This window comes from Crotalus tigris, unplaced genomic scaffold, assembly GCF_016545835.1.
Source record: "Crotalus tigris isolate CLP2741 ecotype Arizona unplaced genomic scaffold, ASM1654583v1 scf7180000024315.672297, whole genome shotgun sequence".
NCBI classification, from domain to species: domain Eukaryota; kingdom Metazoa; phylum Chordata; class Lepidosauria; order Squamata; family Viperidae; genus Crotalus; species Crotalus tigris.
Window position 1 is genome coordinate 152,260 of NW_024100487.1, and position 22,918 is coordinate 175,177.

At 42.5% G+C, this 22,918-nt stretch overlaps 1 protein-coding gene across 2 annotated transcripts in view; it reads right to left on the reverse strand.

Moving 5' to 3' along the window:
- Positions 1 to 22,918, reverse strand: part of LOC120299802 (platelet glycoprotein 4-like) — a 48,968-nt gene that overhangs the window by 14,440 nt on the left and 11,610 nt on the right. For both annotated transcript variants that reach the window (XM_039325013.1, XM_039325012.1), the window contains exons 2-4: positions 14,534 to 14,767; positions 4,687 to 4,847; positions 2,419 to 2,563 (exon numbers count right to left, since the gene is read on the reverse strand). In XM_039325013.1, the coding sequence (XP_039180947.1) occupies positions 2,419 to 2,563; positions 4,687 to 4,847; positions 14,534 to 14,653 (426 nt within the window). In that variant the 5' untranslated portion in view covers positions 14,654 to 14,767. The remainder of the gene's footprint in view (positions 1 to 2,418; positions 2,564 to 4,686; positions 4,848 to 14,533; positions 14,768 to 22,918) is intronic.

Here is a 22,918-nt window from a genome sequence, read left to right on the forward strand (position 1 = left end):
AGCTCACTAAAGGAAATAACACAAAAAAACACAACCAACTTGATAGCCATCACATAACACACTGACAAATGTCCTCTTCTCAGCTTCAATACATGACATAACTGAATCCCACTGTGATCTGATTGGCTCATCGCCAAAACAAGATGACACCTGATTGGCTCTCTAAACACTCACGCTCATTGGCTACAATCAGATGAAGGAAAGCTACCTGAGATCCACCTAAGCATGTTGTGCTTCCTTTTTCTGGTTATTTGGCTATCACTTTTCATAGAATACAGTACAGATAATTGAACAAACTTTGTTGCATTACATTCTTGATTAAATTATCTTTCCACTGATATATAGTTTTATGGTACTACTCCAAAAAAAGATTTTGGCCACTCCTGTAAGTCTTACACGTGATCAAACCACAGAATATCTTAAAAGTTTTGAACTTAAGCACATGCTGAATGACTTCATTAATACCAATACAGGTAACCCTTGACTTACGATCACATTTTGATCACGTGACCGCGGGGATGGCTGCAACGGTCATCAGAGTGAAAACGGATCATAAGTCACATTTTTCAGTAGCGTTGTAACTTTGAACAGTCACTAAATGGACTGTTGTACATCAAGGACTACCTGTATAATGAGACATGCATTTATACTACCTGTATAAATAATAAATATGTTGGCAGTGGGTGTGTACCTTCACTATCATAGCAGACCCATGTTCCTGTCCAATCTTTCTATGTGGATACAGAAGATTAAATTAGTTTTATAACCCTCTGGGCATAAAATAATAGTTTCAGATCAAAAATCAGAAGGTGGAGACAAGAACAGCAGTAACAAAGAAGGACTAGTATACAGCAATAGCAATAGCATTTTAGATGTATATACTACTTCGTAATGCTTTACAAAGCCCTCTCTAAGTGGTTTACAGAGTCAACATGTCGCCCCCAACAATCTGGGTCCTCATTTTACCGACCTCGGAAGAATGGAAGGCTGCTGAGTCAACCTTGAGCCAGTCAGGATCGAACTGCTGGCAGTGGGCAGAATTAGCCTGCAATACTTCCTTTTAACCTGTCCCACCAGGAAGGAGAATGAGAAAGGGAATAAGAGAGGAATGAATGAATGAAGGAAGGAAGGAAGGAAGGAAGGAAGGAAGGAAGGAAGGAAGGAAGGAAGGAAGGGACAAAGGCATAGCAATAGCACTTAGATGTATATACCGCTTCGTAGTGCTTTACAAAGCCCTCTCTAAGTGGTTTACAGAGTCAGCCTACTGCTCCCAACAATCTGGGTCTGCATTTTACCGACCTTGGAAGGATGGAAGGCTGAATCAACCTTGATTGGCTGGTAGGTATTGTCTCATTTTTGAGCAAGAATTAAGATAGAGGAAACAATACCATAAAAACTGCAAATGCATAGATTTCTGGACTTTGCCAAACTACAGTTCCCAGCATCCCTCAGTATTGGCTAAAACAGTGGTTCTCAACCTTTCTAATGCCGCAACCCCATAATACAGTTCCCCATGTTGTGGTGACCCCCAACCACTTATACATCACCGGGTGCCAGGGGCGTGGCCAAAGAAAAGGGGAAAAAAATGGCAGACAGCCTTGTTTGGCGACCCCCGTGAAATGGTCGTTTGACCCCAAATGGGGTCCCGACCCACAGGTTGTGAACCACTGGGCTAAAAGGTCAAAATCAGCTGGGACATCAGGAGGAGAATCAACTCAAGATTAGGATTTTAGCTGTAACACATTGTCCAGTGGCAGAGTTGTTCGATGTAACAACGCCAACATTTAAAACATAGACTAAAACGTAGTCTTCGCTAGACTAAGCTTGATACCTGAGATAGATCTTCTGAGATAGTTTATACATATAGATGCAGGTGTGTATTTAAGAAGCATTGTTTCGAAAATTGGATACAAACAAAGGCTAAATCGTTCTGCGCACACAGTCCCCAGGGATTGGGACAATATGTTTTACTGAGCTCTCACAATCTCTAGAGGTCTTGATGCCTCTGGAGATACTACTACGCAGTAGTAATTGGCATTTTTGTTAGTCATCTCATCAAAGTAGCCAAGTATAGAACAGACGAGGGATTTGAGACGCTTTCTCAGTCTCCAAAGATTTCAATGGAAAAAATGCTGAAGCTAAAGAATAGGGTAACACAACTACAACATGTTTGTGGAAGAGAGGAAGAAGCACAACATGTTTGTGGAAGAGAGGAAGGAAGCCCACTGGAGTCAAATGGACCAATTTAGTAGATTGGGTCACCCGAAAAGTCCATTTTATTCATCCACAATGCTGAAGGAGTGACTAAAAGAGAACCTCACTGCACAGGCCTGAGAATACCCCAAGCCATTCTTTTGTTGACTGATTATTACAATTTAATATCGAGATGACAGAAATCTTAAGGATGGGCTTGCTTACCACAACCGCAAGGTTGACAGTCGTGACAGTGTCATTTTCCGGCCCCACTGACATATCGGGTTCAAAACGGATAATATTTGGCTGAAAATATGACAGGATATTGTTGTCACGTTCAGTGATGTTTTCTTTGGGCATATAGCGCATCCTTGAGGGAAAAAGAGATACCACGTGTTAAGGGCTGAACAATTGAATCGGTGGAATGGCTTCCTTCAGAAGTTGTGGGTGCTCCATCACTGGAGGTTTTCAAGAAGAGATTTGTCTGAAATGGTAAAGGGCAATGATAGCGAACCTTTTAGAGACCGAGTGCCCAAAGAACGGCCCTGCCCCTACCCACTCTGCTCTGCCTGCCCGCTCCACTCTACCTCACGCCCACAGGGCCACCCGCCATTTCCACGGCTCGCCGCAGATCACCCAGATGGCCTAGAGGCACTGTGGCAGCCACACCCTCCACCCGCGTCCCACAGCATCAACTGCACACGACAGGGAATGAGGGCGGAGTCTTGTCCCTGCTGCCCAGCTGCCATGTCCTTGGTTGCACTGCTCCGTGCAGGCCATACTCAGGGGCGACTCTCCTCCACGGGGGCTGCTAGTGAGGAGGGGGCCGCGTGCCATAGGTTCACCACTACTGGTATAGGGTTTCCTACCTGACCAGGGGGTTGGACTAGGAGACCTCCAAGGTCCCTTCCTACCCTATTATTCTATGTTCTAAAGCTGACCAATGGATATTTGACCATCAAATACCTTACTTTATTTTACTTTACTTTACTTTACTTCACTTCACTTCACTTCACTTCACTTTTCACCTCACCTCACCTTACTTCACTTCACTTCATTTTTCACCTCACCTCACCTTACTTCACTTCACTTCATTTTTCACCTCACCTCACCTTACTTCACTTCACTTCACTTCACCTCACCTCACCTCCCCTCACCTTACACCTCATCTCACCTCACCTCACCTCACCTCACCTCACTTCACTTCACTGCACTTCACTTCACTTCACCTCACCTCACCTCACTTTACTTTACTTTACACAACATAACATGACACGCAAATATGCATCTTTGAAACCTCTTTCAATATGTTTTACATTAGCCTGTGAATCACGATGAAAAGCCATAATCCCTTTGTCCCAGCCAAAATTGGATGATTCATATTTTGTTTCATTTGGATGGCTGTTCAGATGGTCAACAGGAAGAGCAAACTGCACACAAACGCACACACTTGAAAAAACCTTTCTGTTGTTGTTAGCCCAAGGACACAATTCAACCCAGGGCAAAATACCTTGGGCCAAGCTTGTTGTTGTTAGTTGCGAAGTCATGTCCTACCCATTGCGACCAAGCTAGCCAGACTCTTATATAATATCCCCACGGAGATCAAGGCAAAATAAAGTTGGTGTGCAGCTTGGTGAAAAAAATCCCACTGGTCAACCTGCTCTAGAGAATTGTGTTCATGGACAATAACAAAGCATTCAAAACATGACTTGCATGTGGCGGTTTTGGCATGCAATCCAAAAACTTCCAAAACTTCCTTTTCTAAATGTTGGGGATGGAACTACATTTCCCATAATTCCCCTGTCCGTAAGTAGGCGTCCTGGGGTTTAGTGCCTCATGACGAAGTTATCAATTTGTGTTCCCTTCTAATGTCATTTCAAAGCAAGGGATATATTTCCTCTCATTTTCTAACTACAGCATTTCCCAAAAATCCCACCTGTACAAAGCATGTCTGAACAGCTAATATTATTTACTTTTGGGGGGCGGTTAGGGGTTAGAGATGGCTGTCAAAAAAATGGACCATGAAAAAGGCTGAGCGCCAAAGAATTGAGGCCTTTGGACTATGGTGCTGGAGAAGACTCCTGCAAGTCCCCTGGACTGCAAGGCGATCAAACTGGTCAGTCCTGGAGGAGATCAACCCTGATTGCTCTTTAGAAGGCCAGATCCTGAAGTTGAAACTCAAGTCCTTTGGCCACCTAATGAGAAGGAAGGACTCACTGGAGAAGAGCCTAATGCTGGGAAAGATGGAGAGCAATAGAAGAAGGTGACGACAGAGAATGAGGTGGCTGGCTGGAGTCCCTGAAGCAGTAGGCGTGAGCTTAAATGGACTCCAGAAGATGGCAGAGGACAGGAAGGCCTGGAGGAATGTTGTTCAGGGGGTCATGATGGGACAGATACGACTTCATAACTAACAACAACATAGGGTTAGAGACAAGATTCTCTAATCCCGCTTCCAAGTCCCCAGGAGATTCTGTTCCTCAGGTCTTGACTTACCTGTAAGTGTAAGGACCTTTCTGCTGAAGTATTGGAGCGGAACCATTTGCCATAACGTCCTCTGGGTTCTGTACATCGAATAACCAAAACTGTCGGTAGATGGGACTCCCTGGAACCACCCAGTTCTGATAGGCAGTTGTACCCTTTTCAATGACAGATTCCTGTAAAGGAATATTAACAGCAACATTTTAATATGTTTTGGTTTTCCTACATCCGTCAGAATAGACATTTTTACGAACATTGCTGGCTGGAAGAAAGAATGGCCTAGATACAGGTAGTCCTCGACTTATGACTATAATCAAGCCCAACATTTTTGTTGCTAAGTGAGACATTTGTCAAGGGACCTTTGCCCCATTTTACGACCTTTCCTGCCACAGTTGTTAAGGGAATCCCTGCATCTGTTAAACCAGTCACACTGTTGTTAAGTGAATCTGGCTTCCCCCAATGACTTTGCTTGTCATAGGTTCACAAAGGGGGGGGTCCACAGGACCCCAGGACATTGCAACCGTCATAAGTACTTGTCAGTTGTCAAGTGTCTGAATTTTGATCACGTGACTATGGATGGATGTTGTAACGGTCGTAAGTGTGAAATACCGTCCTAGGTCACTTTTTTCAGGGCCGTTGTAACTTTGAACGGTCACTAAATGAACTGTTGTAAGTCGAGGCCTATCTATGATGTTTCCTGGAAAAACACCTTAGTTGTTATGGTGGAATTGTAATATAATAATTGCCTTTATTTCAAAGAGATATTTAGGCGCAGGATGGGGAGAAGTTTTCCCAAAAAACTAAAAACAGGCATCTATAGAAATAATCAACCACAACTCCTCGTGTTTCCCCCAAAATAAGACCGGGTCTTATATTAATTTTTGCTCCAAAAGACGCCTTAAGGCTTATATTCCGGTTAGGGCTTATATTTGGGGAAAGCGGTCCTCCCGGTTTTTTCCAGAAAGTAAGGCCTACACTAACAATAAGCCCTAGCATAATTTGGGGGAGTGGGCCTAATATAAGCCTTATCCCAAAAATAAGCCCTAGTTTTGGGGCGAGGAGCACACCTAAAAATCAAGCTAGAGTGGGAGTGGGGTGTGGCGCTACCCCATATGCCCCACACCCACTTGCAGCCAGGCTCCTCCTTGCTAGCCCACTTCTTCTGTAGCATCTTCTGCATCCAGGCCTGCATTTATTTCTCAGTCACAGGCCTTTCTGGAAGGCCACTGCAGCCAAGGGCTGAGCTATGGATTGAATCCATAGCTCGATACTTGGCTGGTTTGGCCTCCTGGAAAGGCCTGACTGCAAAATTCAGGCCCGAATGCAGCTGCAGAACTTTGGCCCCAGAAGAAGTGGACCGGCTGGGTGAGGCTGTTGGTGCCGGAAGTGAGGTAAGGCCTACCTCAAAAATAAGATCTGGTGCCTCTTTTGGAGGCAAAAATAAATAAATAAATAAATAAATAAATAAATAAATAAATAAATAAGACCCAGTCTTATTTTCAGGGAAATACAGGTATATGCATCTGTCTGCCTGATGATCTTAACTGGGGCTTATTTTTAGGGTGGGGCTTATATTACGAGCACACTGAAAAATCATGCTAGGGCAAGGGTGTGGAACCTTGGCTCTTTTATGGCTCGTGGACTTCAACTCCCAGAATTCCTGAGCCAGCCATGCTGAGGGGAAAAGGAGAGGTTTCCAAGCTGAGCCATGCTGGCTCAGGAATTCTGGGAATTGAAGTCCATGAGTCATAAAAGGGGCAAGGTTGCCTAACCTATGCTAGGGCTTATTTTCCAGTTGGATCTTATTTTGGGGGGGAAACGGTAATTTCTATCCGCTTCTTTAGTATCAGCTGGTCTGGTTGCATTGTTGTTTCCCGGCTTATAGTCAAACTAAGTCCACAAATGCAAAAATCCTGCAATTGTGAATTCTGAGTTCTGAACAGCAGAGTGTGCACAAGCTCACTTTGTTTTTAATAATGAATCGGTAGGCTAAAAAAAAAAAAAATTAAGCCACAGTTTGCGAACGGCATTTCAGGCACTTTAAGCCTATATCTACTTGCTCCTGAGTTGAATGCAGTTTGATTGGGTCGTTAATGCCAACACAGCTAGTCCTTGGCTCATGATCACAAATGAGCCTAAAATGTTGGTTGCTAAGTGAAACATTTGTTAAGTGAGACACTGCGACCGTCATAAATATGAGCCAGTTGCCAAGTGTCTGAAGTTTAAACATGTGATTACGGGGTTGCTGTTACGGTTGCATTGCCAGAGCTGGGGTGGGCACAGCATCTGTATGACGCAACCGGCCCACAGGCCAGCAGTTTGACACCCCTGTTTTAGAGAGTCATTGAAGCCACCTGGAGGTTTACCTGTGTCCTGCAGCCAAGAAGACTCTACACACATTTACACTACTCAGGTGACCCTGAAGATCCACTAGCAATCAGCGCCCAGATCAGCATAGATTAACTCCAAGTTAAACATCCAAACAACAATCAAGTAAACAATACTCCAATCAAAAGAGACTGCCAGAGAAGTTTACAGCAAACAGCCCAATCAAAGAATCTCTAAAATCAACCCCACCAAGAAGGACAGGGCAAGCCACCAGAATATAAACTGACAGCAAACTGCACTCCTTACTAGCACTGATGATGTTGCCTATTTCAGTAATAAAACGTCTGCAAGAAAACTACGAAGCTCAGAAAGCACCAAGGACCCCACAACCCCCCCTTCCTCCTCCTCCTCCTCCTCCAGCAGTGATGTTGTTACCTAGTTTGTGTCATGAAACGTCTGCAAGAAAACAATCAAGCTCAGAGGACCCCTCATTAAATTACTGCTAGATAAAAATTTGAACATCATGATTCTAGGCTGATTCCTCTCTTGACTCCATCCCCCCAGGCTATGCCTGCCCTTCTCCTACAGTATAACTCGGTGATGGCGAACCTTTTAGATACCGAGTGCCCAAAAACTGCCCTGCCCCTGCTCCTGCCCACCCTGCCTGCCCTGCTCTGCCTCCCCCTACCCTGCCAGCCCACAGGGCCACCTACTGCCTCCATGGACTATCGCAGATCACACAGGCAGCCCTGCAGTGCCATGGCAGCCACGCCCTCCACTTGCGCCCCACAGCATCATCTGCATGCAATGGGGCACAAGGGCAGAGTCTTGTCCCCGTTACCCAACTGCCATGTCCTTGGCTGCACTACTACGTGTGGGCCACGCCCAGGGGTGACTCTCCTCCAGGGGCTGCTGGTGAGGAGGGGGCTGTGGGGAGAGGCGAGGCTGGGGCAATGGCGCGCATGCCCATAGAGAGGGCTCAGAGTGCCACCTCTGGCATGCGTGCCATAGGTACTCCACCACTGTTATAACTGATAATGTATCACATATTTTGTTGATTTTCCCAAGCAAGGCTGGTGTACAAGTCAACAAGAGTGGTTCTGCTATTTTCAACTTTCTTGGGCATGCAGGCTTTTTCCAGTTAGGCATTTTATGATTGTCTGAGTTTGCTTAAAAAGCAACACTCTGATTTATGAAGCTTCAGATTAGCAGTGACTGGGGGAAAAAAAATCTTTAAAAAGCTGGTACAAATATTTGATTGAATTCACAATGTCACAGTGACCTGGTTGTCTTACTCTTTAGAGATTACAGAGCATGGGGTGTTTGCTAAGGTGGGATTTCTTAATTTTCATCCCTTGTTGCAGTGGTAAGAAGCGCTGGACAGGGAGTTGAGCGAGGGAGGGCCTGGCATGACTATATACTCCTGCAGAATGAAAAGAATAAACGCACAGTCAAGACAATCAAAACAAAGTTTTGCTAATCTATGGAATGCACAGGAGGCAACCGGTGCAATCACACCTTGGTGTGCTTTGTTAAACAATCTGCATGGCTTTAAAAGAGGATTAGCTAAAGGCTTATAGAAGAACTTGCTCTGCCGTAGCTCCATTACTGGAGGGGCATGTTTCTTCTTTTGTGTGTGGGTGTGCTGATGGTCCCATGTCCTACTGCAGTGATGGCGAACCTTTTAGAGACCAAGTGCCCAAAACCTGGTCCCGCCCCCACTCCACCTCCATCATTTAATCAAGAATGTAATGCAACAAAGTTTGTTCAATTATCTGTACTGTGTTCTATGAAAAGATATAGCCAAATAACCAGAAAAAGGAAGCACAACATGCTTAGGTGGATCTCAGGTAGCTTTCCTTCATCTGATTGTAGCCAATGAGCGTGGGTGTTTAGAGAGCCAATCAGGTGTCATCTTGTTTTGGCCATGAGCCCATCAGATCACAGTAGGATTCAGTGATTGATGTCCTGTATTGAACTTGAGAGGAGGACATTGGTCAGTGTGTTATGTGATTGCTATCAAGTTGGTTGGGGTTTTTTTGTGTGTGTTCTTTCATTTAGTGAACTTGTAAAACATAAAAAATTTAAAGTCACAGTGCAAAGAGTTGACTGGTTGCCCAGAAAGCGATGTAAAATAGTATTATTAAGTGAACAAGGCTACAGTTATAAAGAAATTAGAAGAAAAATGGGTGGAAACTTAACCAAAGGTGGCATTTCTACTGTACACTTTTCCCAAATGGTTTCCACAATTTTGGCCGCTGCTGTAGATTGCCATATAAGGAACTGACATAGTAGCAGCGTTCCAATATTTGAAGGGATCTCACAAATCTCCAAAGCACCTGAGGGCAGAATAAGAAGTAACAGGGATGGAAGCTTAACAAAGAGAGATAAGAATTAAGAAGACATTTCATGACAATGAGGACAATTAATCAGTGGAACGACTTGCCTCCAGAAGTTGTGAATGCTCCAAGTCCGGAAGTTTTTAAGAAGAAATTGGACACCCATTTGTCTGAAATGGTATAGTGTTTCCGGTCTGAGAAGGGGGTTTGATTAGATGACGTCCAAGGTCCCTTCCGATATTCTATGTATATTCAGTAAGTGATTTGTCATTGCCTTTTTTTTTATTCCAAGATGCTGCAGCCAATTGAAGTTTACCATTTTGAAATTTTCTATTGTCCTCCTTCTCAATGATAATCAGGCCCAGTGGCCATCACCTGCTCTGGTGATCAAAACAAGCATCTCTGCTGTCCTCTGGGACATGAAATGGGCTGAGGTGGGCTGAGGTGTGCCTCTCTTACTGTCTGTTTACCTGGATGTTACGCAACTATTTTAGCAGTGTCAGAATCGTTGGTTCACTTAGTCTGGACTTGGTTAGCCTTTTTGCTTGCCTACATCATCAACTCCTACTCCAGAACAAGCTGTTTTGTGGAACAAGCGGTGGGAGATAATTAGCTTTGTAGTGCAACAGACCTGGAGACCACATGTACACAAATATGCCCTGTATAATTGGGGTGGATGGAATAACTCTCTGATTAATCCAGAGATTAGAAAGGAGCATGAAAAGGAGATAACTAAAACTCAGTGGGTCTAGTAGAAACAACCTTCATCCTCTCTCCGGGTCAAATTTCTAGCCTTTGATTTAAAAAAAGAAAACCAAAGATAATTTTCAGCATGAAAATTATCTTTCATTCAGCATGAAAAGAAGGACTAGGGGAGACATGATGGCAATGTTCCAGTATCTGAGGGACTCCTAAAAAGACGAGGGGCTCAAATTATTTTCCAGAGCTCCAAAAGGCAAGATAAGAAAGAATGGATGGAAACTAACCAAGGAGAGATCCAATCTAGAACAAGAGAAATTTCCTAATGGTGAAAGTAATCAACCAGTGGAACAGCTTGCCTCCAGATATTGTGGGTGCTCCATCACTGAAGGCTTTCAAAAAGAGACTGGACAGCCATTTATCTGTAATAATATAAGATCTCCTGCTTGAGCAGGGGGTTGGACTGGAAGACCTCCAAGGCCTCATTCTCTTATTCTATGTTGTGTTCTACTCTGTTATCCTCCAGCCCAGCCTGCAACAAATTGATTATTCGAATGTAGGCATATAGAAATGATAAGCCTAGACAACTGCACTAAAATGAATCTTAGCAAAAGTCGAACTTAAGAATGCGCCATAATTTTTCTACCATGCAGGCATTTCCTTAATCTGGAATCAGCTGTGTGGGCTATTTATGACAGGCGGCAAATATATTTGTATTTTACAATAGATATGAAATGACCATGGCAACAGTCATGTCAAGGCTATGTCAACTGTTGACTTTTTTTTTAACCTGACCGAAGAGCTCTTATTGTTTGCACACTTCCTGAATTCAGAAGAGCTTACATTCATTTTATTTGTTCTAACCAAGGTCAAACTTGATTTTTTTAACAGTTTAAAACAGTTTTAACAGGGTTTTTTTTTAACTACTTCCTTGCTGAGAAAGGAAGGAAATTGCTAGCTTGTTTTTTTTTTTCCAAGATTGTTGCCTTGTTGCCTCCAAGATTGGAAAAGTTGAAGCAGGAGATTGTGATTTCTCACTGACTGAGTTTACAAGCAAAACAACCACGTGTGGCTGTAGAAAAATGTGCAGACTCAGCCATTATGTCTTAATTATCCCTTAAGCGCTTGGTTCAAAAGGAGAACTGGAGTAATTGCTAAACGAGAGAACAGAAGCTAAGTTAGACCTGGTCAACCACAAACAAGTGTTTGGTGGTTTGGCAAGCTAAATTTTTGTGAGAGGTTGTTTTACTGGATATACAATTTTGACGTGTAATTTTAAATTATGTTCACAGAGATTGTTCTATGAATGCTGTTTAATGTTCTAGCTTGGTGAGATCTAAGAAGAAATACTGTAAGGATCTTGTCAGGGTGAAATGATGGTAGAATGGGGTGCCCCCATCTGCCACAAAAACTTCCTGGGTAATTTATATCTGCCTCTCTTTTGTAGCTCAAAGTAGTGTGTGGCTTGCAAACAATAACAGAATAACTGTTGTGGTTCCGGCTAATGAAACATTCCAAAGAACTTCCAGGCATTTATTTTCCTAAAAGTCTTTTATTGTTACAAAATGTCGGCATAGGCACAATGGAGGGATGCTAGGATCTAAGTTCTCTTCCTCTGAGCAGTTAAATTATCAGCATGTTCCCTCCCTAAATTAGCCATCATATCTCACACTATCCAATTAGTGTGAAGGTCAAATGTTTTCTTCCTCTTTCTTTCCCGGGCTTTGCCCCCAACGCCCCTTCTGCTCTTTATTAACCCCACATTTACCAGACAATTCTGCATATTGTCAAAAGCAAGAATGTACAATATTTGCAGCGTTGACAATAACATAACAGAATAGCAGAAGTGGAAGGGACCTTGGAGCTCACGGATTATCTGAAGACCTTATAAAAATGTGAGCACTTAGCAGTTGAGCTGACCAAAGAAAACAGGGGAAAGAGAAGCATTTCCTGAGATTCTACAGGTTTCCTTTAATGACAATGTTGAAAGAAAAATCAGGTCCAGCTCCAAGTCAGGAATAAAATGGAGGCTGCTTTGGAAAGAAGGTCTGTTTATTGATGAGCAGAACCAGCAACAGCATGCAGTTCTGGGACATCTGACAAAATGGAGTTGAGAGTGGGTGGATTTTTATACCTTCTGATTGAGATGCTCCAGGGTCTTGTGCAATGTAGTGAGCCTTGTGTCAATGGGGGTGGGTTAATCCTATTATGTCTTAAAGGACATGCCCTGTCCTTAGAATTTGTGTGGGGGATTGTAAATTCTTAATCTCATCAGCTGTGAGGGCTGAAGGCATTTTGTTTATGAATAGATTGGCCCAGTCTTTCTGAATAGGTACAAATATCCATCTCTAAAGACTTGAGGCTTCTGCTTGAAGCTGTTAAGAAAGACTGGGGCTGCTTTCTGCCTTTGTTAAGATTTTTTTCCCCATTTTCCCTTTGGGGAAATATAATAGTCTGCCTCTTTTTCATATTAAGAATAAAGAATATTTTAATCTAGGGAGGGAGGCCTTCCTACATTTCAGAAAACCCCTCTGGCTGCTTGGCTGAGGTTGTGCCAGACTCTGAAAGCTACTGTTTAAATAATAATGAATCTGATTACAAGATCACATTGCCTATCGACGGCAGTTGCAAGAAATGTTCAGAAAAGGTCTAAGCTCCTATCTGATCTTTGAAGCTCTTGGAAATTTGGAAAGCTGCTTGAAAGTGCTCAAGAGGAAATTGTGGTAGTAACAAAGATCTTTGGGGAATTGGAAGCCTCTTGGAGAAGAAGCACACGTCAACAGTGTTTGCCACGCAAGCAGAATGCATGCATGGAAATGCAACATTCAAGTGGTCTAACTCAGATGAGGCAGAAGAGAGAAGAAATAAAAACCAGACATTTACTTTAATTTCCTTTGAGACAAAGCACCTGATCAGCATCATTGCTTAGAGCTCACCATAAAACATTAGATTTGAAAAGATTATCAACAGCTAAAGTTACTGTGTTATTTGGAACTGGATTATACTGTAGGATAGATCCTACAGCAGTGTTTCCCAAACTTGACAATTTTAAGGCATGTGGACTTCAGCTCCCAGAATTCCACAGCCAGCAATGCTGGCTGTGGAATTCTGGGAGTTGAAGTCCACATGCCTTAAAATTGTCAAGTTTGGGAAACACTGTCCTACAGTATCCTCAGTTGCGTTCTAAAATAAAGAAAAATGCTTAAAATTTATATTTACCCATATTGTACGACTGTAGTATTATTATTATCCTTCTTATCCCCCATGCCATCACTCTGCTGATCACCTAATTCTCACAGGACTGTCTTATGTCTACGTGTATTTACCCATATTGTACAGTTGTAGTATTATTGTTATCTTTCTTATCCCATGGAGGTGCAGTGGTTAGAATGCAGTGCTGTAGGCTACTTCAGCTGACTCCCAGCTGCCAGCAATTTGGCAGTTCCATTCTTACTGGCTCAAGGTTGACTCAGCCTTCCATCCTTCCGAGGTCGGTAAAATGAGGACCCAGATTGTTGGGGTCAATAGGCTGCCTCTGTGAACCACTTAGAGACGGCTGTAAAAGCACTATGAAGTGGTATATAAGTCTAAGTGCTATTGCTATTACTATTCCCCCATGCCATCACTCTGCTGATCATATAATTCTCACACAGGACTGTCTAATGTCTATGTGTATTTGCCATGTAGCATGGCTGTAGTATTGTTATTATTTACCCCTCTTATTATCTTTCCTACTCCCCCCCCCTTATTGATATGATGATGATGATGATCATTAAGATCACATGAAGTGTTAATACCACTTTACAATGCAAATTCCTTTTGTTCTAATCCTACTTCATAATTGTTGTTTTCTTCCAAGATTGTTGCCTTCAAGATTGGAAAAGTTGAAGCACGAGATCATGACTTCTCAATGACTAAGCTTACAAGCAAAACAACCACGCGTGGCTGCAGAAAAATATGCAGATTCAGCCATTATGTCTTAATTATCCCTTAAGTGCTTGGTTCAAAAGGAGAACTGGAGTAATTGCTAAACAAGAGAACAGAAACCAAGTTACACCTGGTCAACCATAAACAAGTGTTTGGTGATTTCGCGAGCTAAATTTTTCCAAGAGGCTGTTTAACTGGATATACGACTTTGATGTGTAATTTTAAATTATGTTCACAGAGATTGTTCTTTGAACACTGTTTAATGTTCTAGCTTGGTGAGATCTAAGAAGAAATACTGTAAGGATGTTTGTCATATTTGCAAGAGAATTGGAAGATAGTCAGGGTGAAATGATGGTAGAATGAGGTGCCCCCATCTGCCACAAAAACCTCCTGGGTAATTTATGTCTGCCTCTCTTTTGTAGCTCAAGGTGGTGTGTGGCTTTGCAAACAATAACAGAATAACAGAATAGCAGAAGTGGAAAGGACCTTCATAATTCAGTTCAATTCAGTGTTGAGAAGAAAGTGGGAGAAACGATGCAGAAATAAAAGGAATGATGGATGACTCTTACCTTTTTAACTTTCTTCTCCATAATGTTATTTCCAACTGGGATCAAAACTCCTCCGAGGATGGCGAGCAGTGCTCCGACGGTTGCCACTGTCAGGAAGGCACAACTTTGATTACACCACATGCTTCCTCACACCTTCGCCGGGTGTTACAGCTGCTTCTCTCTGCTCCTTTGACCTCTTACAGTTCTCTTATTCTGAAGTTCCCTCAAAATATGGATCCCGGAGACCTAAGCAGACTTTCAAAAGAGATAATAGCAAACATGCAGAGTCAACGCAACTGAAGCTTGGCTAAACAGATAAGAACAATTTCGGTTTGTAGACAGTGCTTGACTTACAAACACAACTGGGAGCAGAACTTTCATTGTAGAGCAAAATGGTCCTTCAGGGCAGTATTTCTCAACCTTGACCATTTTAAGGCATGTGGACTTTAACTCCCAGAATTCTGGGAGTTGAAGTCCACACGCCTTAAAATGGTCAAGGTTGAGAAACACTGCTTCAGGGAGTCATGCTTGATTTTGCAAACTTATTTTTTTTTTGCCACATACATTCAGCAAATCATTGTGGTCAAGGGAATCACAGGGTCATTAACTGAATCCAGCTTCCCCCCCCCCCATTGACTTGGTTTGTCAGAAGCTCCCTGGCAAGGCCACAGCCATGTGACCCTGGGAAACTGCAATCATTGCAAATCCATGTGGGCTATCAAGCATCCAAATTGTGATCACGTGACCCTGGGGATGCTGTATCAGCCATAAATGTGAGAAATAGGCATAAATAACATTTTTTCAGCATTGTTGTAACTTTGAATGGTTGTTAAAAATGCTCATAAGCCAAGGAATACCAAAATGAACTCAATTTCTCTCTCTCTCTCTCTCTCTCTCTCTCTCTCTCTCTCTCTCTCTCTCTCTCTCTCTCTCTCTCCATGTGTGTATTCAAAAGTCAGCAATAATTTCTGGCTGAATGGTCTTTTTCTTCATGAAATACATCCACATTTTGGTCAAGAAGTATCAGAGGGGAGGAAATTAATTGCAACTATTAGCTAGAAAGGCTTGATTACATTCTTTGTTTGACCCCTTCTAAATTTGGTTTCCAGCCAAACACACGAACCTCCCACTCCTCTAAAGAGCAAAGATTGAACAAAAGTCTTTTTCCCTGGTTTCAAATGCATGTTTACAAATGCTTTTCATTAGCTGTTACTTCGTTCTTCATTAGAAGAAACATGTACCTGCATTGTTTGAGTATTACTGCACTGGAATACTATTATCTTACTAATACTGACAGAAGATTTAAGATGTTTTTAAGAAGAGACTGGACAGCCATTTGTGCGAAATGGTGCAGGGTTTCCTGCCTGAGGAGGGGGTTGGACTAGATGACCTCCAAGGTCCCTTCCAACTTTATTATTATTATTATTATTGTTATTATTATTATTATTATTATTAGAAGGCAGAAGATTAGAAGATCGATAGAAAATAGAAGACAGAGGATAGAAGATGGAAAAAGATAGATAGATAGATAGATAGATAGATAGATAGATAGATAGATAGATAGATAGATGGATGATGGATGTATGTGTGTGTATATGTGGTTGGATAGCTAGATAGCTAGATAGCTAGACAGACAGACAGACAGACAGATTGTGAGTGTGTGAGTGTGTATGTGTGTGGATGGATGGATGGATGGATGGATGGATGGATGGATGGATGGACGGACGGATCTATTGAGACCTCAGCTACTTCACTATGAGGTACAATATATTTTGATCTATTCACCATGTTATTCTACATTCACATTCATTTTTAGCTTGGGATGGTCGCAGTTGCATTGCACTGTTATCCACCATCGTAAGCTTGTAGGCTTGCTTGTGTTCCTTTGAGATAAGACAACAATGCCTTCTGTCAAGGTCTCCTTCAGCCTTCAGTTCAGATGGCAGGTCAGAAAATGAAGGTCATTCCTCCCCTCACCTGGAGCAGGAAACATTGCCACGGCCATCTAGAACAATCACGGCTATCTTTTGCTTATCACGAGTTAAATGTTAAGGGAGGGAGACAAGATTGTGCTCAGATTCTTTTAAAAAGGCACAAGCAGTCATTGGCTTGTTCTCCAGACCGTTCTCGATTCTGAACTAAGAGCAATCTTATCTACATAGACCGTCATGTCCCGACCTGCATTTTGCTGATATGATCTGCCCGATGATGCTCCACCCAATCTACAATCTGCTGGGAAATTGCTAATCAGAGTCCATTTTGTTTTGCATTTTTCCACCCCGCATACTGAAAACAGATGTTCTTTCACTCTTCCCTTGCTAGGATACATTTTCCTACGTGTTCGGATTCTTTTTTTTCTTCAAACAATTTTATTGGTTTTTCCATTTTTGCACCAAGAAACTTAAAAGCCAATGTGGAAATAGGGTAATCAGTTGAATATAATAACATCATAAATATACGGCTCAAATAATACTCCTTAAAATTTCCCTCTCTATCAGTTAACATAATATAGTCAAATCAATACATTTCTAAATAAAATTCATTCGTTAATACATTCCCAAATAAAAATTCCATTAATCAATAGAAGTTATCAGCAACCCATTACCTATATAAATCAAAATCCTGTTTTCAGCTATTATTAATTTCCAAATACCATATCCAACTTAGCCTTAGACCAGGGGTAGGCAACCTTGGCTCTTTTATGACTCGTGGACTTCAACTCCCAGAATTCCTGAGCCAGCCACACTGAGGGGAAAGGGGGAGGTTTCCAAACTGAGCCATGCTGGCTTAGGAATTCTGGGAGTTGAAGTCCACGAGTCATGAAGGGGCCATAGTTCCCCCATGCTGGCTCAGGAATTCTGGGAGTTGAAGTCCATGAGTCATAAAAGAGCCAAGGTTGCCTACCCCTGCCTTAGACAGACATATTATTTACCATTTGGATGTCCCTAACTTCTCTAATTTATACATATTATTTCCATCATTACATTCTTACATTTCTTAACTACAGTATATTCTCTTTCTTATTCAGTAATTCTTCATTTGTTAATTTCATCTCTTCCATTATTACAATATTTTTCTCACTATACCTCCACAAATTAATTATCATGCCTAATAATAATAATAAAAAAATAAGAAAATAGAAAAAATAGTAAAAAAAAAAGACAGAAACAGACCAAGAGGAAGAAAGAGAAAAGAAGGAAGATCTATTATTCCAAAGAGTATATTCTTGGTGTTCGGATTTGCTGATTCCTATAAGGTGAATGTGTGGGAACACGAATGCAGGCAGTCCTCAACTTACAACCACAAGTTGAGCCTCAAATTTCTGTCCCTAAGCGAGACGGTGGAGTTTTGCCCCGTTTTACGATCTCTGTTGCCACAATTGTTAAGTGAATCACTCCAGTTTTTAAGTGAGTGGCATGGTTGTTTAACGGAATCTGGTCTTCCCCCGTTGACTTTGCATGTCATACGGTCACAAAAGGGGATCAGGTGACCCCCCCCCCAGGATGCTGCAACCATCATAGATGTAAGCCAGTTGCCAAGCATCTGAATTTTGATCACGTGACCCCAGGGATGCGGCAATGGTCGCAAGTGTGAAAAACGGTCATAAACCACTTTTTTCAGTGCCCATTAGATGGGATGTTATACTACTAAACAGAGGTTTGAATATGGCTAAGAAAATAGATAACTGTTAGAAATAAAAGTATTATTATAACTGGAAGGATAGGATTTGTAACTAGAATATTGTACTTGGCTTGTTGTTGTTGTTAGTTGCGAAGTCGTGTCTGACCCCTCGCGACCCCATGGACAATGTTCCTCCAGGCCTTCCGGTCCTCTACCATCTTCTGGAGTCCATTGAAGCTCACGCCTGCTGCTTCAGGGACTCCATCCAGCCACCTCATTCTCTGTCGTCCCCTTCTTCTCTTGCCCTCCGTCTTTCCCAGCATCAGGCTCTTCTCCAGTGAGTCCTTCCTTCTCATTAGGTAACCAAAGTGCTTGAGTTTCAACTTCAGGATCTGGCCTTCTAAGGAGCGGTTGGGGTTGATCTCCTCTAGGACTGACCGGTTTGAACGCCTTGCGGTCCAGGGGACTCGCAGGAGTCTTCTCCAGCACCAGAGTTCAAAGGCCTCCATTCTTTGGCACTCAGCCTTTCTTATGGTCCAACTTTCACAGTCATTCATTGCAACTGGGAAAACCATGGCCTTGACTAAACACACTTTTGTTGGCAGGGTGATGTCTCTGCTTTCTAGTATGCTGTCTAGATTTGCCATAGCTTTTTTCCCCAGGAGCAACCATCTTTTAATTTCTTGACTGCAGTCCCCGTCTGTGGTGATCTGGGAGCTCATATATACAGACATGAAAAACATGTCCATTCATGTCCAACTCTAAGGGGCAGTGTTCATCTCCATTTCCTACTCGCCGAGGGAGCCAGCATTGTCCGAATACATTTCCATGGAATGTGGTTGGCATGACTATACACTGAGGTTCAGAGAACACTGTTACCTTGATCTACTCGCATTTGCATGCTTTCGAACTGCCAGGTGGACAGGAGCTGGAGCAAGGAACGGGAGCTCACCCCATCATACAGTACTTGGGTCTCGAACTGCCAACCTTCCACTTAACAAGCACAGTGTCTTAACCTCTAGCCCACCATGCCCTCCCCCCAATAAATACAGTAGTGGCCAAAATTGTGGAAACCTTTTGGGAAAAGTGTATTTTTGAGGTTTGAGGGCTAATAACACCACTTTTTTGGGAGTAGTACCATAAAATTATATATCGATGGAAAGATGATTTAATCAAGAATGTAACGCAACAAAGTTTGTTCAATTATCTGTATTCTATGAAAGGTTGTAGCCAAATAACCAGAAAAAGGAAGCACAATTTGCTTAGGTTGATATCGGGTAGCTTTCCTTCATCTGACTGTAGCCAATGAGCATTGAGTGTTTAGAGAGCCAATCAGGTGTCATCTTGTTTTGGCAATGAGCCAATCAGATCACAGTAGAATTCAGATATTGATGTCATGTATTGAAGCTGAGAGGAGGACATTTGTCAGTATGTTATGTGATTGCTATCAAGTTGGTTGGGTTTTTTTGTGTTCTTTCATTTAGTGAACTTGTAAAACATAAACAAATTAAAGTAATGGTGCAAAGAGTTGACTGGTCACCCCAAAAGCGATGTAAAATAGTATTATTAAGTGAACAAGGCTACAGTTATAAAGAAATTAGAAGAAAAATGGGTGGAAACTTAACCAAAGTTGGCATTTCTACTGTACACTTTTCCCAAAAAGTTTCCACAATTTTGGCCACTACTGTAGACATACTCTTCATTAGTCCCAGCTCAGTTCATATTCTAGCTCTCAAGAATTCTCAACCACACAGCTTCCAACAATTCCCACTTAAATCACATTGTCGCTAGGTTGTTCTCCTTAGAAGAGGCACAAGACTGTTGCTTCTTTTCCTAACTTGCCTTTCCAGAGGTGTCCATAGCAAGGAGTGGGGATAGAAAATGTACAATATAAACTAACAATGCAAACTCCATCCCGACTTACTTGAGCAGCTTGCATCACGATATCACAATGCACAATTCCATCCTTTAGATGTTACTGTGTCCAAAGTCATGCCTTCAAAAATTTCCATTATTGATTCTACGCTCCAACGTTCATTGTTAAGAGAGAACTCCAAGTGAAGCAATTTATTGTCCTAACACAGATCATTCCGTCCCCACCTTATGTTTTGGTGGGTACTATAGGAAAGCTTGTATATAGATGGTTGCTTTTTAAAGATGCTGCTTAAACATAAGACAACATCAAGACATCATTCAGGATCTAATTAAGAAATATACTGTTTAATATGTACGTGAAAATCTATACAGGAAAGATATAAAATAGCTGAACTGTATTTTTCCTCTGGATCAGTGTCAACTCCTGGCTACTGCCTGGATTAATCCTGTAGTTTTCTTGGCCAGCTTTTGGGGCGTGGTTTTTTCTTGGCTCCTTCCTACAGCCAATACTAGCTAAAGTCACCCAGTTGGCTGCATGCCTAAGGCATATCACAGTCTCCTGGTGTCCAGCCTGCTGCCTTCACCACTGCACAAAACTGGCTTTCTGATTTTGAGATAGTCTGTGCAAAAAGATATGACAAAAACAAAACAAAACACACAGTTATATTGGGAGAGATAACATCACTGAAAAATAAAGAGGTGGTTTGCACATAGGAAAGTAACTTCTGTAATATGATTTGTAAGCCATACAGAATCACTCTGTAGAGGAGATGGCTAGCATAGAAATTTAAATCTCTCTCTCTCTCTCTCTCTCTCTCTCTCTCTCTCTCTCTCACACACACACACACACACAGAGAGAGGGAGAGAGAGAGAGAGAGAGACATTTATCATCCCTCTATCAATCTATCAAGCTACAAAGAATGAGGTGGCTGGATGGAGTTCCGGAAGCAGTAGGCATGAGCTTAAATGGACTCCAGAAAATGGTAGAGGACAGGAAGGCCTGGAGGAACATTGTCCATGGGGTCACAATGGGTTGGACACGACTTCGCAACTAACAACAAAACCTATCAAATCTATCAAACTACCTATCAATGAAACTACCCACCTATCAATCAAGCTACCCACCTATCTATCAAGCTACCTACCTACCTATCAATCAAGCTACCTACTTATCAATCCATTAATCCATCTACCTATCCACCCTCCCACCCACCCACCCACCCACCCACCCACCCACCCACCCACCCACCCACCTATCTATCTATCTATCTATCTATCTATCTATCTATCTATCTATCTATCTATCTAGCCATATTGAAGAGCATGGTAGAAAACAGGGAAGCATTTGCTAGGGCATCAACTCCAGATAATCATCTTCCAGGCAAGCCACTGCTCAATGATGAAGGATGAGCTGTGGACATGATACATAGGGCTGGAGCTTTGACTGCCATCACTTCAGAATCTGTGCATGATGGCTTCAAAAACAAATCTAGAAAGCCCAAAGCAAGAAATCTGGCACATTAATTGGTGAGAATTGAAAATGCTTGGTATCGTCAGTAGTTCAGTAACCAACGAAAGTCACAGGCAAGGTCATTGCTGCAGATGAACATCTAGGTGTCCATGGAGATTCTCAGTCATACAGGTCATGGTTGACCCAAGGGTGCTTTTTCAAAAGGCAACCGGACTTTCTTTTTTTCCTTGAAAACATCCCACTTCTCACCCAAGAAGCTTCAGAACTGAACAAGCTTCTTAGATGAGAAGTGAAATGTGTTCAAGGAAACGTTTTCTTCAAATGTTTCAAATGTTTTCTTCAGAACTGAAGAAGCTTCTTGGATGAGAAGTGAAACGTTTTCAAGGGGGGGGGAAACCCAAGAAAGTCCAGTTGCCTTTTGAAAAGCACTTCTGGAACCTGAACATTTAGGGCAGGGGTCTTCAACCTTGGCTCTTTTATGACCTGTGGACTTCAATTCCCAGAATTCCTCAGCCAGCCTCCATTTTGTTTGTTAGATTTAAGACAGGGGTCTTCAAACCTGGCCCTTTTATGACTTGTGGACTTCAACTCCCAGAATTCCTCAGCCAGTCTTCATTTTGTTTGTTAGATTTAAGACAGGGGTCTTCAACCTTGGCCCTTTTATGACTTGTAGACTTCAACTCCCAGAATTCCTCAGCCAGCGTGCCTGGCTGAGGAATTCTGGGAGGGGTCTTCAAACTTGACCCTTTTATGACTTGTGGACTTCAACTCCCAGAATTCCTCAGCCTGCGTGCCTGGCTGAGGAATTCTGGGAGGGGTCTTCAAACTTGACCTTTTTATGAGTTGTGGACTTCAACTCCCAGAATTTCTCAGCCAGCGTGCCTGGCTGAGGAATTCTGGGAGTGTTGAAGTCCACAAATCATCAAAGGGCCAAGTTTGAAGACCCCTGATTTAGGGTTTCTCCTCCACCCTTCGTATTCCCGTGATAGGACAATCCTAGATCCCACCAAGTTCCAAGACCAACCAGCCCTGACAGACACTGGTGTGCATATACTTACATGCAACATGCTAGAAGAGCAGCAATAGTAGAAGTAAAAGGTGACAGAACTCCAAATACCGCTCAGAGGGGTGTCTAGCTAACTGCTCTTTTCTAAGCTGCAGAAAGAATTAAAATCATTGCGTTGCTTGAGGCAGCCTGGGAAAAGTCCACTCACGAAACAGAACGATAGGGGTGTCAGCGTGACTGCCAGAGAATTAGAAACATTATTTTAAGGGGATGGGGAGGGGAAGAAAAGAAAAAAAAAAGCCCAGCAACATTCAAGCAGCTAAACTATTTCAAGACTGTCTTTGGGACTCTTTGAAGAGACAAGGGATGGGGCAGGGCTATATAGCCTTCTCATTTGCTCCACACCCAAAAGGCAGGTGACAGCTCCTCGTTT